Source organism: Gavialis gangeticus, unplaced genomic scaffold (genome assembly GCF_001723915.1).
Source record: "Gavialis gangeticus isolate Ggan-Ray unplaced genomic scaffold, GavGan_comp1, whole genome shotgun sequence".
Classification (NCBI taxonomy): domain Eukaryota; kingdom Metazoa; phylum Chordata; order Crocodylia; family Gavialidae; genus Gavialis; species Gavialis gangeticus.
This window is the reverse complement of record NW_017729014.1, coordinates 8,810,126-8,825,163: the sequence shown is the minus strand read 5'-3', so window position 1 is coordinate 8,825,163 and position 15,038 is coordinate 8,810,126. Positions and strand designations below refer to the sequence as shown.

Here is a 15,038-nt window from a genome sequence, read left to right as displayed (position 1 = left end):
ACAATAAAAAAAGCCCTCACTCACTGGGTGCTGCCTGGTGGGGGGATAATCCCTGCTGCTCCCCACTGCCCTACACTGTATACCGATATTTAAGGAGGTATATCAGAAGATACCGATCCAGTATTGGCAGCATGGGGCTTTTTTTTGCTGGGAGCTGGGCTTGGAGTGGGCTCCAATGGCTCTGGAAGGAGGCTGCAGCCACCCCAAATTTTGCCACAGCTCTGCTCCCAGGTGCATGCCACCACTCAGTGCAGCCCTGGCTGAATGTCCCACTTCCACCCAGGTGCCTGAAAAAGCCAGGGCTGCATTGGGTGGCAGCGCAGGGCTGGGAGCAGAGCTGCAGCAAAATTTGGGTTGGCTGCAGCCTCCTCCCAATGCCCCTGGAGCCTGCTGCAAGCCCAGCCCCTGGCAAGAAAAGCCCTGCGCAGTGCTGGCTCCAGCTCTACCCTGCAGCTTCAGCCCGCCCTGCACCACGCAGATCCAGGGGCACCCCAGCCCCCACCCCTGCCCTCCTGGGTTGTAAGCCGTGGTGGGAGTCACCCCCACCCCATGAGCTGCACCTCCATCCTGCAGGGAGGCTTCCCCCACTGGGCAGCACCTGTCCCTGCCTCCTCCCTTACTGTGGGGGTGTTGATCTGCCCCACCACGCTGCTTCCCTCCCCTTTGGACTTCCCTTCTGACTTACCAGCTGGAGGCAGTTTTCTATGCTGCTGGCTCCACTCTGTACTTTGCTGCACCTGTGCGCAGCACGGGCATTTATTGATCAAATTATCGGCCCCATTGGGCCAATATCTGTTATAGACCATTTTCTTTATATCTGTACTGATCTGATACCGGACCAATGCATCAGTACACCTCTAGATTAAATGCAACCAACACTGAGCATGACTAAAACACATGGCCTATATTGGGCAAACATTGTGATGGGAACCTTTAAAAACAAAAAATTACACATTTTATTAAAAACGCACTTGCAAAACTTCACATATTGAGCATTTTTGTTTTACCAAAACTTCATATTGCAAAAACAGCCACATATCCAAAAACATACAACTACTAGGGCTGTGCAAAGCTTTGGGTGCTGATTCTATTTGGAGGCCAAATTTGGTGGCCAAATCTGAATTAAATCAGGGGACCAATGAAAAGGTCCAAATCATTTGAAGCTCTCCGAATCTTCAGAAAAAATTCAGAGAGCTTCAGTGATTTGGGCTGTTGGTCCCTGCCTCCCGCAGCAGGGAGCTGGAGCCAGACTTGCAGCTTATAAGTAGGGGGCAGAGGAGAGCGGGCTGGGGGAGGGGAACATGGGGGGATCCTTGTTAGGCCCCATCCCTCACGCGTTCCCCCATCCCCCCCCCCACCATGGCTGCTCAGCTCACCCCAGCTCCCAGCTCTTCAAAAAAAAAAAAAAAAGCCCTCACTCACTGGGTGCTGCCTGGTGGGGGGATAATCCCTGCTGCTCCCCACTGCCCTACACTGTATGGGGGGCTCTGCACGAACCCCACATGGCTGCCCTGCCAACCTCAGCTCCAGCCCTTTTAAGAAAAAAAACCCCAGACTCAGTGCACCTGCAGTGGCCTCGGGACTTCGGGGGGCTTGTGGAGAGCCCCCCACGTGGCATGGGGTAGTGGGGATCACCCCCTGCCAGCAGGAACTGGTGAGTCCAGGGGGTTTTCTTGTTTTTTGTTTTTTTCTTAAAGGGCTGGAGCTGCGGCAGGTGGGGCAGCCATGGAGGGGGTGGGGGGGGGTTGAGGGGCTCGTGGCAGAGCCTCCGATGCAGCGCGGGGCAGTGGGGATCTCCCTCTGCCTGGCAGCACCCGGTGATTTGGGATTCAGGCTTTTTTTAAGTGCCGGGAGCTAGGGTGGGCGGGACAGCCATTCTCGGGCTGGGAGAGCTGGCAGGGGATAGGCCTTTGTGATTCGGAGATTTGGCAGCAGCCCCGTCTCTGAATCAGATTTGGCTGAATCAGTTTGGGACAGTGATTCGAATCACCGAATCGAATCACTGTCCCCCTAATTGGCTGAATCTGAATTTGAAGCAAATATTAGCTGCTTTGTACAGGCCTAGCAACTACGTATGTTAAATCCTTAGACAACAGGTACCAACTTCTCGCAAAAAACCCTTGCAAGAACTCTTTTTTTTTTTTTTCTTCATACAGAACCCCATGAAAAATGATGACCTCAGTTAACCACCTGAAACTCTCTGCTTCTCCCATCAGTCTTCTTTGTTGGTTTAGTGAAACAAGTATGTCCAGTCCTTTTTCCTCCTCTTCTGTGATCCCTTCCTTGTCTCAATTTTGATGTAGTATTTCAGTTCACGCAGCCTCAGCTTCACGCACTCTTTTGGTGAAAGCCAAACCCTTAAAACTCAGAGGTTTCTTACTTTCCATGTACTAGTTTTAATACATGCTAATAAAGTCCTTAATGTTTCCTCTGGTCCCTTTTTTGTATGAGTCCATATAGTACCATCTCCCACATTAACAAGAGGTTTATTTTGGTGACACTGAAAGTGGTAGACTCTTTCCCATACCCCCTTTGCATATGTACAGTCCCAAAACACATATCCCACCATTTCTTCTTTCCTGCACCACTCCCCTGGGCACCCTGATGAGCTTGTCAAGCTGTCTGTATTGTACCTCTCATCACCAAGGTATTTTTTACAATCATCCACACTAGGTCAAAACATTTTCCTTTTGGTTGTATACAAGCCACTGCTCCCCACACCTTCATTTGTCCTTCTATGAAGTTTCTCATCAGCCCCGTTCTGCCTGTCCTGTTTTTTTTTTTCTTTTTCCAGTTCCAAGATGGCAAACCCCCTTGCTGAAAGGAGTACTTCCAGGGGCAAGGGGAGGGACTTCCAGTGGCAAAGGTTAGGGGTTAGAGGGCAGGACTTCTAGTTCCAGGATGGCAACCAGGGAGTGGGGCAGGGCTACCCATGCATCCTTGACAGCTCGTGAAACTCATGAAGCAGTCCTCCAGCCAAAATAATTGCCCACCCTTGATATAAATGTAGTAGTTAGAGACAGATTTTTGATGGAAAGGGTGCTATGGAGTATGGAGAAGTGATGGGGGCTAAACTAAATGGATCAAAAAGCACTGTAATGGAAGTGGGGAACTGGAGGGACTTGGAGAAGTTGGGCCTTCAATGAGAGAGAGAAATTCGAGCGCTAGGGATCCCAGTGGACACTGAGGAGAAAGGTAATACAACAAAGGAAAATGTGATGGGAAATACTTTGGTTATGGTCCGAAAGAACACTGTCCTTTGCTGGAAAAGTGGCTGCAGTTAAAGCTGTGCTACTGCCAATTATCCTGTGTGTGGGAATTGTAATTCCACCAATGTGGCAGCAGGTATCAAAAGTACTGAGGGGAATGTGTGCACTCTTCTGGAATGCCGAAAGAGAAAGGTTAGCTAGATCTGAACTGTACAAAGCAAGAGAGATGGGGGGGGCGGAGGGGGGCTGCTGAACTTGGGCCTGGTTGTGTACGTGAAATATTATGCAAGACGGTAATGGAGCAAGGAAAAGCAGCACATATCGCCCAATTTTCATGCAGCTGCAATTTTGAGGAAATGTGGAGTTTATCAGACCTCTTTAAAGTATCCATGGGCGTGGCAACTCTCATTTACATCAGGATGGAAGGTTTCATGCAGAGGTAGAAAGTGGGGAAAGTAGGGATGGAGATCCTGAAGGATCTTAAGAAATTGAGGACAATGGTAAGAATGAGAGAAACAGAGTGCATGTGGGGGCTGTGGGTGTGTATGTGGGGTGGCAGAGCCATGTGGGTGGGTGTGTGTGGGGATATGTGGGATGTGGCTGGGACCACAGAACACAGCAGGAACCAGCTCTCGTAGACTGGGGCAATCATTGGCACTAGGCAGAGGCTTCTGGTTGGGGGCTGGAGGTGGGGTCAGGCATGACTTGCTGCTGCTGCCTTGTGTCCTGCCGCTGCTGTCACCTCGTGAGCTTAGACAAGCAGCCACAGGCAGATAATTTTCTAAGTTTTTAGGGGCCCCCTGGGCTGGTTAGAATGGTCTGGTGGGCTGGATCTGGCCTGTGGCCTGTATTATGCCTGCCCCTGATTTATAGCATCTATGTATAATACATATAATACTTCTCCCAGTATTTTTACTCTGCTTATGATCTTGTCTTTTCATATTCTTTATGCTAACCATTTCATGCCACACACACGTAGTAGTGGCGATGGGGGGCACCATTGTCTCACCCCTGTATGGATTTTAAAACCCACGTTTAGAGGCCCATTAATTTGGACTTAACTCTCCACTTCTCTGTACAATAATCTTATGCAACATAGACACTTCTCTTGGAACCCTATTTTTCTAGCACCTTGAATATGTAATCATGATCCACTTTGTCATATGCTTTTTCAAAATCTAGGGTTTTTTAACTCTGTTTGCTTTCCTCTCTTTAATGTAGGATGGTGCATCTCTCTGATCATTCTGATCACTTGGGAGATCTTTCCATGTGGTACTGCTTATACTTGGTCTTCATGTATCATCTTCTGGAGGTTTTTGCTCATCCTGAAAGCCAGTGTCTTGGCCATTAACTTATAGTTAGGGATCTACCTAAATTGTGCTGGAAGTACGTTGGGCAGCGGCTCCATTTAATCTTCCTTTTCCTGCTGTGTCCCTCACCCCTGGCCATTGATTGGCAGCAGGGCTCCAGTGGCCCTGCTGCTTGCGATTTTTCACTCCTGATTGGTTAGGAGGCAAAAAATGCAGTTTTAAATATGCTTTGGCTTTTTCTTCCTGCCGCTGATGTAGCTGAGGGACCCCAGTGTCCCCCCTGCTCGCTGTTAATTGGCCAGGAGGCAAAAACCACAGCATATTTAAAACTGTGTTTTTTGCCTTCCAGCGGATCAGGAGTGAGTAGCAGGACCGCCAGGGCCCCTCTACCAATCAGCAGTGGGGGTGCTGCATGGCTAAAAGAGCAAGATTAAGAGACCCTCTGTGCAGCACATTTCCATCACAATTTAGGTAGATCCCTACTTATAGCCTGTATTAACAAGTGTAATTGGTCTCCATTTTTTCAGGAGTTCCTTCTCCCCTTTCTTAGAGTAAGATCACAATGCCTCTTGTAAAATCTTTCCCTGCCTCTCCTGTTTCTGCTATTTCCTCAAAACCTTTCACTATATCCCTCCCTCCCCATGCCCAAACTTTCTCGTAAAAGTCCATAGGTAGTTTGTCTACTGATTTCCCTCTCTTAACAGATTTTAAGCATTCCTCTGCATTCTTTTAAGCTTATTGTTTCCTCCATCCTCTTTTGTTTCCTCCTCTTCTACTTTCTTTTCAGTCTCTTCCAGCAAAACCTTCATTTTCTTTGGTCTATTTCCTTCTTCTGATACAGCTCTTCATGAAATCTTGTTGCCTCTAACACCTCCTTCTACTTTTCCACCCAGTACCACATTCTTCCTGCCCTGTTTTTAGCTCTCTTTGTTGTCTTCGCTCTGGCCCAAAAGTTTTGGGACCACTCTGTTTTCTCCCACCCAGGGTGCTTATTCTAAAAACATTCTCTCATCTTTCTTGTAAGCCAGCTTTCTATCTTTTGCTTTGTTTCTTATAGTTCTTTTCATACCTGTTTTCCTTCTGTGGCTTCCTTTAGCAGCTCCTGCATCTTCTTTTGTAGCTCTCTCAGCTCTTTCGTTCTTTTCCCCATGATTCTTAGACCTTCCTTCCTTGAAGAATTCTGTCATCCTTTTCTCCCCTGTCTTCCACCATTCTCTGGTACCCTTAAAATATTTTTTCAGTGTTCTCCACCCCTCATACTGTCTTGTGCACACTTGATGCATCTTCTCATCTTGTAGCAGTTGAACATTTAACCTCCATATTCCTCTTTCTCTTACAGGGTTCTTACCAAGACTTAGTTCTGCCTTCAGTATCTAGTGATCAATAAATGTCCCAGTTATGGTTTGTTTCTTCGTTATCTGTATTTCTTTTGATACAAACACATAGTCAATTCTTGATTGTTACCAAATATAATAAAAGAAGAGTCACTAAGAGATCTGTGGACAGGGGAGAAAGTTTTAACTAGAATTGACCCCAGTGGAAAGAAACAACCTGGATGAACTGTCTAAAGTTCCATCTCCTCCTTTCCCTGTTCTGTCACCCACTTCTGTTATTCAGGGGAAGTCCCCTGCTGTTATCCACGATCACTCTCAACCACATAGATTCTTAGTTTCATAGTTAGTAGGGTCGGCAGGGACCTGAGTAGATCATCGAGTCCAACCCCCTGCCACAGGCAGGAAAGAGTACTGGGTTCAAACGACCCCAGCAAGGTGTCTGTCTAGCCTCCTCTTAAAGACCCTAGGGTAGGAGCGAGGACCACTTCCCTTGGAAGTTGGTTCCAGATCCTAGCTGCCCTGACTGTGAAGTAGTGCCTCCTGATATCCAGTCTGGATCTGATCTCTGTCAGCTTATGGCTGTTGTTCCTTGTTACCCCTGGTAGTGCTTGGGGGAACAGGGACTCTCCCATTGCCTGCTGGTCTCCTTTGGCCAGTTTATAGATGGCCACCAGGTCCCCTCTCAGCCTCCTCTTGTAAAGGCTGAACAGGTTCAGATCCTGTAACCTATCCTCATAGGGCCTGCCCTGCTGTCCCCTGATCATGCAAGTGGCCCTCCTCTGGACCCTCTCAGTGTTGTCCACATCCTTCATGAAGTGCGGTGCACAGAACTGGACGTAGTACTCCAACTGGGGCCTGACCAAGGTCACGTAGAGGGGGAGGATCACCTCCTTGGACCTGCTCGTGATGGATCTGTGGATGCATGACAAGGTGCAGTTAGCCTTTCTGACTGCATCCCCACAGTGGTGGCCCATGTTCATCTTTGAGTCAGTAATGACTCCAGGATCCTTTTCTGCCTCTGTGCTGGTGAGAGGGGAGTTCCCCAGCTTGTAGGTATGCTGCTGGTTCTTCCTCCCCAGGTGCATCACCTTGCACTTGTCAGTGTTGAAACCCATCCTATTCTCATCCGCCTACCTCTGTAACCTGTCCAGATCTGATTGCAGCTTGTCCCTCCCCTCTAGCATGCCCACTTCCCCCCACATCTTAGTGTCATCTGCAGATTTGAACAAGGTGCTATTCACCCCCTTGTCCAAGTCGCTGATGAAGATGTTGAACAGTGCAGGCCTGAGGACCGAGCCCTGGGGAACCCCACTGCCCACATGCTTCCATGTTGAAAAAGACCCTTCCATCACCACTCTGTGTGCGGCCCTCCAGCTAATTGGCGACCCATCTTGCTGTGTAGGGATTGGCAGCACAGTCACCTAATTTTTTAACGAGAATGGGGTGAGAGACCGTGTCGAAGGCTTTTCTAAAGTCCGGAAAGACTACGTCCACTGCGATGCCTGCGTCCAAGGATTTGGTGACCTGATCATAGAAGGCCACCCTGTTGGTCTGAGAGGACGTGCCTCTGATGAACCCATGTTGGTTGCCCATAAGCATACACTCCCCTGCTGGTCCCTCACAGATGTGCTCCTGGGTAATTTTCTCGAAGTGCTTCCCCAGGACTGAGGTAAGACTAGCAGGCCTATAGTTTCCTGGGTCCTCCCTCCTCCCTTTTTTGAAAATGGGGACCACATTGGCCCTCTTCCAGTCCTCTGGCACCTTGTCAGAGCACCACGAGTGCTCGTAAAGCCATGCCAGGGGACCCAAAATGACCTCTGCTAATTCTCTCAGCACTTTGGGGTAGATTTTGTCACTGATTTGGACGCATCTGGTCCTGCCAGGAGGTCCCTGACTAGGTTAATTCCAACCCTGGGCCTGGCTGCACCTCCCCTGGGACCATCAGGGATCATGATGGGGGGGGATGATCTGGTCATCTTAGTACTCTGCAGCTCTATGCCTCTTCCCTTCACATCTGTTACACCATGAGGGCAGTGTGTGGACAGGTGTCCCTCACTGCTGCATTTACTGTATTGCCTTGTTTGCCCATGGTATGATAAAAGACACCAGTGGGGCCCCAGCTGGATCACAGATGGGAGGTGCTGCGCCCTACTTAGGCTCCACTTACGTGCTCTCAATACACACAACTAGTGCCCTCCCTGACCTCATCCAAATACATTTGTCCCACACCTTCTCCATGCGCATTACTCTTTGCACATGCAATTCCATCCACTTCTGCCTCTAATAAATTCATATACATTCTTACTACAGCTACTTGTTCCTTGGCTTTTACTCTACTATAAACTTTATCCCTCTTAATTCCTCCCCCCCACATTCCTCTGCATGTTTGTTCCAAAAATGTTCATACCCTTCATTGCTCCAGTAAGTAAACTCCCAAGTCTTTCTGTTTTGGGAAGCAATGAGACTGGTCAGATGTTCCATCAGCATCTCAAGTGTCTGAACAGTACCTTTGATGAACAGATGTAAGTTCCTAGAATCGATCCCATCTGCATCCCATCACTGGTTGATACTGTTTTTATCCACAATCTCTGATCCTCCCTGACATCTTTTGGTGCATCTTCTGTCTTCCCACTGTGTCGTTCCTGGTGGGCCAACATTCTTTTATGCTTCTGCTTTCTGCCTCTTGTCTGTACCTTCTCATGCTGTTCCTCCTCCATCTTCTGTTCTCTTCTTTTCCTCTCTTCCCCTTGGCATTATTCCTCTCTCTGTTACCTTCTTTGCTGCTGCCTCTGTCATTGTTGCCACTTTCACTGTTGCTCCCATCTTCTTCATCTTTCTTCTCTACTTCTTCACCTTTGTCTGCTCTCTGTCTGTCTCTAGACTGTCTTTTCTGCTCTTAATTTCGCTCTCTGCATCCTGGTTATTTGCAACCACTGCTATTGTTTTGAGCTTCAGGTTTCCCTCCTCTGCTTCTTACACCCTAATGCTCCATTGTTCCCTATCTCTGCAGTTAAGGCATTGATCAGGGTGTCAGCTGATCACTTAATCTTAGCCAAGAGGAAATACTAATGGGAACCTACCATAAGGATAAGTTAGGGCAGCCCATCTGAATAAAATATATAGTAGTGCCCATTGAACGCAGAAAGATCACCAACTCTTTGAAATTGTGGTGATCCGCTACACTGAATAAATGTTGACTTCATCTTCGCTCCCAGGGCTGAGCTGTGCCTTTCTTTTCTTTCTTTTTTTTTAGTGATTCCTGTTTCTTCATCAGCCTTAAATGCCTGGCAAATATTACCAAGCAGGCCCCAAACAGTTCACCCAGAATCCCTCTGTTGCCCCTCTGTCTCCTCAGCCTGGTGTGTATTAGTGGGGTGCTGCCCATGCAGTAGAGCTGAACCAGGTTGTCCTGTACCTAATCTGCATATACATTTCTGGAGGATCCCAGGACTCATGACAAGAACACCCAGTTCGAGTCATGAGTTGGGGGTTAATTAGCACCTGGATCTTTTGTGAGGGTGTCTGGATTACACATATACTGAGTTGTACTGAGCTGTGGGGTCACCATGGCTTGAAATGCTCGACTCTGCTGGAGCCCAGCCCAATGAACTATATAGTAAACCTCGAGCCTTTTGGCATTGGATTACTATAATGCATAGTTTGTACTAGGGCAACGGATATGGTGAGGGGGCTGGGGCACATGACTTATGAGGAGAGGCTGAGGGAATGGGTCTTATTTAGTCTAGAGAAGAGAAGGAGGGGGGATTTAATAGCAGCCTTCAACTACCTGAAGGGACATTCAAAAGAGGATAGAGCTGGACTGTCCTCAGTGATGGCAGATGACAGAACAAGGAGCAAAGTTCTGAAGTTGCAGCAAGGGAAGTTTAGGTTAGATATTAAGAAGAATTTTCTCATTGGGAGGGTAGTAAAACACTGGGACAAGTGACACAAAGAGGTTGTGGACTCCATCCTTGGCGATTTTTAAGACCCAGCTAGACAAAGCCTTGGCCTGGATGATCTAGTTGGGGATGGTCCTGCTTTGAGCAGGGGGTTGAACTAGATGTGACCTCCTGAGATTCCTTCCAACTCTCATCTTCTATGTTTTTATGATTCTGTATATAAGTAGATACAGAAGTTCTACTTAAAAGTGTTTATGGAATATCTGTGCTAAAAGAACTTGCAGCAGTTTCAAAAAAGGGGAAATGCATCAATTTTGAATGAACTAAGTCTTTGGATACTATATGTAAATTGTTATAGGTATGTCTTTTTTAAGGTCACTGTTTTCAAATTTGCTACTCGCATGTGCTTGGGGGGAACAGGGTCTGACAGGAAGGGGCGAAGGGAAGGGCTGCAGGAGGAAGAAGTTGGGGGGAGGCAGAGAGGAAGGGGGCTACCAGATGCCCCCCCCCCCGTATTTATTTTCCCAGCTGTAGGAGTGGAAGGGGGACAAATTCAAGCCAACCCTCCAGTAATTAGATTGTATACCTGGAAAATTACAAGAAATGTATACATTTTTCACATATAGAAAAAAAAGATACGTGCACTGGAAGACCCTTTATAAAAATGCAAACCATATTTTCCTGCTTGTGCAAATTTCCATAGAGCAGAAGTCAAGAATACTGTAAATGATTTAGACTTCCATTAGTATGATATAAAGCTTTCATTTTTTTTGGTAAATTTTCTTAGCTTCTGAGCTTAATGATTTGGTGCCATCAATTTTAAAAGTTTAAAGGAAGGATTGCTGTTTTTTTTCAGTGATCTGCAAGATTAAGAATTGATGGAGTTTGCTGCAGCATGTGGAAATTATACTGTTTACCAGTGATTTTTATTAACTGTACAGGGACACTTCAGACTTTCTTGCACTACATTTATTTACCAAAATGCTTCTAGTAGTTCATGCCTGCTGGTGTTTGTAGAGGCATTCCAAGGTAGACAAAAACTAATATCCATTGCTGTTACAAGTATAGAGCTTGTGTAGAACATTATGCAGCACAGAGCTCAAAATGCTGCTGGTTGTCCAGAAATTACTGTTACTTGCCAACAGTGTCAGCTAAATCTGTAGAGGCCACAATGTATAGTATAAACACTCCTGTTTGATTTAAAAAGAAAACCGTAAGAGGAGGAGTTGCATCATTTAATACCACAACATTTAATCCCATCAGTGTCTTTTGCATCTTGTACTTGTTCTGTACTTAAATTTACACTGATTTCGTTAGTGATCATCTGCATGTTTTATGAATGTTAATAGATGATTTGCTGGTAGTTCTAATAACACCATATGACAGGGATAGGCAATGTTTTTGGCCCGGGTACCAAAAAACCCCTGCGGTGTCTAGCTTGTAAAGTGCCAGAGTGCCAGCATGCCAGAAAAACAAAACCAGGTTGGGGCTACGTGAAAAAGAAAAACGGAGGAGAGAAGAAAAAGAAGAGAGGGAGAGGGGGGTGGGAAAGAAAGAAGGGGGGAAGGGAAAGAAGAGGAAGAAATGAGGAGCAGCTGCCAGAGCCTGGCAGCCTTCCTTCCTCCACACCAGCAATGCAGGCGTGCAGGCACTGGGCCCACAAGGTGGTGGCAGTGGCGGCCGCTGCTGCTGATGTCCCTCCCCCCCTTGCCCCTCCAATAATGCAGGAAAGTAGGCAGGTACAGAGGTGGTGCTAGGGTAGGCTTGCTGCACAGTGTGGTGGCTGGGCGTAGGCCACTTGCTGCGGCCCCAGCCCCAGACATGGCCAGCAGCACAGTGAAAGCGTCTTGGGCCTCTGCCAGTGACCTTGGTGAAAATGGGATTGGGGGGGCACATGCCCCCACTACGAGTCACCCATAATTAGGGACAGGGGTGGCCCCAGCCTCTTCCTAGTGGAGCTGTGCTGTGAACAGGAGTAGGGCGGGCTCAGCCACGTGGGGTGAGTGGCAGGGGTCGGGGGAGGGGCAGTTATGGTGCGCAGGGGCCTGCTGTTTGGCATTTGCTCCTGATCTGCGAGGTGGCAAAAACGCCAGTTTTAAATATGTTTTGCTGCTCATTGCTAATTGGCCGAGGGGCCATGGCAGTCTCACTGTACGTTGTTGACCGGCCATGAGGCAGAAACTGCGCCATATTTAAAACTGTGGTTTTCACTTCTCCATTGATCAGGAGTGAGCAGTTGCGGGGGCAGGGGGGGAATGCGTGGGGGAACCTGAAAAATCGGTGCAAATGCGGTACATGGTGGCTCCTTTTGATTTTGCAGGTTCCCCCATGCAACACTGCAGGCATGGGGGTGGGTGAGCAGAATGCAGGCAGCGTCCCTACACCCCTACCCATGTTCTCCTGACCCCACCCCAGGTACCTGCCACGGCTCTGGAAACTGTTGCTGATCTAGAGAACCCAGAGCAGCAACTTAGAAAAATGTTTTTTTAACATTTGCCTTGGCACACCTCCTGGCATTCCAGTCTCCACGTGTCGCTAACTGGCACGCGAGCCGGGGGTTGCCTATCCCTGCCATATGAGTTCACTCTTAAGCCACTGGGTCTTTTCCTATTGCTTATTTAATACCATTCTAGTCAGTGTTCTTGTCCTTTACAGTTTAACTGTCATTAGTGAAAGCAACCATCTTTATAGCTCAATATTTATGCATGCCTCTGTGACTTGGAAACATGTTCTGCAGACAAATAATTTAACATGTCAGGTTTTACCTTATAGATTGAATCTAGCATTAACACTTTTTCATTTTTGAAAATAAAATCTCTTGAATTTAGTTGTTGTAATAGTTATAAAATATGTATTGTGATTTCTCTATGATACTTTTTCCAAATGTGCCTTTGCCGTGTCTGCTTATTCAAATTCAACTAGTGCTTTTTTCAGAAAAGAAAAAGAAAGGACCGAGATTTTCAAACATAGCCTGAAGTCATTTCACTATGTCCTTAGTAAGTCAACTAAATAGTCAGATGATTGAACATTGTGGTATCTTAGAATTTTTTTTGTCATTCCTACATATAGTGATTTAATTGCTACTTACGCGCAAGGTGACCATGAATTTAATGAAAACTTAAATGAACGCTGAAAAATTGAATATGATTAATATCTGGGTAGTTTCTTATATTATATTCTGTGCTTGTTCTGGAGGAATCAGTTGTGTGTATGGGAAAGGATAATTCTGTTTTCACAGCCCATCAAATCTTTTATGACTTTCCTGCTGAGATTAACAACAAAGGTGTTGACAGTGCTTATGGGTCTGTAATGCTGTTTTCTGTTCCATCAGCACTAGGCAGAAATGACCAATTTGATTATGCATAAAACATTAAGCAGTAATTGGAATGTGATCCAAATTGGATTCAGTTTACTAAGAGACTAGAAGGTATTTACATTGTATTGCCATTGTGTTGGATTGTCAGACCTCACTTCTACACACCTTGCTGTTAATAGGGTCTTCCATACAGCTATTCTAGAAATGTTTGTAATAACCAGGGATCTTGGTTTTCTCTGTTTTAAAAATGGCAAATTCTTCAATTAAAAAACTAGGCTTGTGCACCGATTAAAGATTTTCTTGGCCAATACCGATAGCTGATGATTAATCAACTATAGAGGCTGATGCCAGTCTGATAACCGGTAATTAGTAATAGTGCAAGGCATTTTCAACTACTGACATAAATAAACCTTTTTTTGTTTGTTTTGCATTTTATGAACACACGCACACATGCGCGCCCGCCCACCTCCTGCCTGCTCCGGCCCTCAATGAGGAAGGTGGTGACCTCCTTATTTCCACATCCATTGCCCCTCACCCACGGCTCCTACCTTCAGCTCTGCTCCCCTTGCAGTCTCTCTTACTGACCTGGGAGTGTGTCGCAGACAGTGGCAACGGGCATGTTTGGAGCTGCAGACCATGCTGCTGCTTTGGCACCGGTGGGCTCCACGCAGCTGAGCTCCTGTGGCTTCTGGGGAGAAACCACTTTTGCAAAGTCGCCCAGTGCCTGATAGAGCAGAATGTCCCTCACAGTACCTTACCCTGTCTGTGCACAGCCCAGTGTCTCCATGGCAGAAGCCAGTAACAGTCCCTTTACTGCTGAGCATGGTGCCCTGTGCCCACTCCCCAGTGTCCCCTCTGCTTGCCTAGGCCTGTAGGCTGCCATGAGCTCAGGCCAGCTGCAGGGTGTGGGCCCTGGACTACACTCACCAGGGGTGCTCTAGGTATGAGCCCATAATTATTGGCTATAACAATGAAAAAAATGTGATAGCTGATAACGGCATCTCTTCTTTTATCGGTGCTGATCTAATAGCCAACTGATATATCAGTGCACCCCTATAAAAAATAAAAAAATCCCAAATCAGCATTTTTCCATTGGGAAGTCTACCAGTGCCTCAATCATTATAATTAAATAAATTCTAAATGCCTATATATTTTGGCATTTTGACTTTGGTCTTTTTATCATGGAAAATCAGAGCTCGCCCTACCCCTTTTGTTTACTAGGATGCAGGTTCAGCTGTGGCTGTTCCCACTCCACTGCTTTTGTGGCCCTGAGCAGCCCTGATATACCAGTGTCCTGCCCTTCCCCATAGCCCCCTGGGCCCCGCTGGTGCCCCTTACAGCCTCCACTCCCCTAGGTGCCCCTCACTCTCAACCCATAGCCCCCTGTCCCTGCCAGTGCCACTCACAGCCCCCACTCCTCCAGGCCTGCTGGTGCCCCTCCTAACGTGCAGCCCCTTGCCTCCCAGCTCTGCTGGATGGGGTCCTCAACTGCCAGGGCTACAGGGCCAGGGCCTGTAGTCCCCTGCCCCCCCCCCAGCAGTGCCCGTCTTTAGGAGGCTGCAGCTGGAGTGGAGCCTGGGCTTCTCCCCTCCCCTCCCCCCACAGATGGCATAGCTGGAGTGGAGAATGTGAGCTGCAGTCTTGGGGCTAACCATCCTGGTGCCCTCCCTCATGAGCCCTCCATAGCTTAGTGAGCAGAACTCACCACAAGAGGGTGGGTAGTCTCGGTGCCACTGCCGGGAGCCCCATACCATCTGCAGCGCCATGGTCCTCTGCCTACTCAGCAGCAATGGGGACAGCAGCAAGGATTTGTGCCCCCCTGCTACTGTTGGGCAGGCAGGGGGCACATCACCATGTCAGCCCATGCAGCAGCACCTATCCTCCCCACCCCTGCTCTGCCCTCCCATGCTTGGTCCCATCCCCTGGGCTGTGGAGGCTTCTTGGGGGGAGGGCAGCAGGGCAAGGGGCCC

General features: G+C 47.7%; 1 protein-coding gene across 2 annotated transcripts in view; it reads left to right on the top strand.

The window, feature by feature from the left end:
- The window catches only part of PRKCZ (protein kinase C zeta), a 276,277-nt gene that overhangs the window by 120,045 nt on the left and 141,194 nt on the right, over positions 1-15,038 (top strand). Inside the window, exon 1 of one of the 2 annotated variants that reach the window (XM_019511685.1) lies at positions 2,149-2,251. The exons of the other annotated variant lie outside the window; for it this stretch is intronic. Coding sequence (XP_019367230.1) covers positions 2,170-2,251 — 82 coding nt within the window. The 5' untranslated portion in view covers positions 2,149-2,169. Of the gene's footprint in view, positions 1-2,148; positions 2,252-15,038 lie in introns of those variants that run through there. 2 annotated transcript variants of the gene reach the window in all.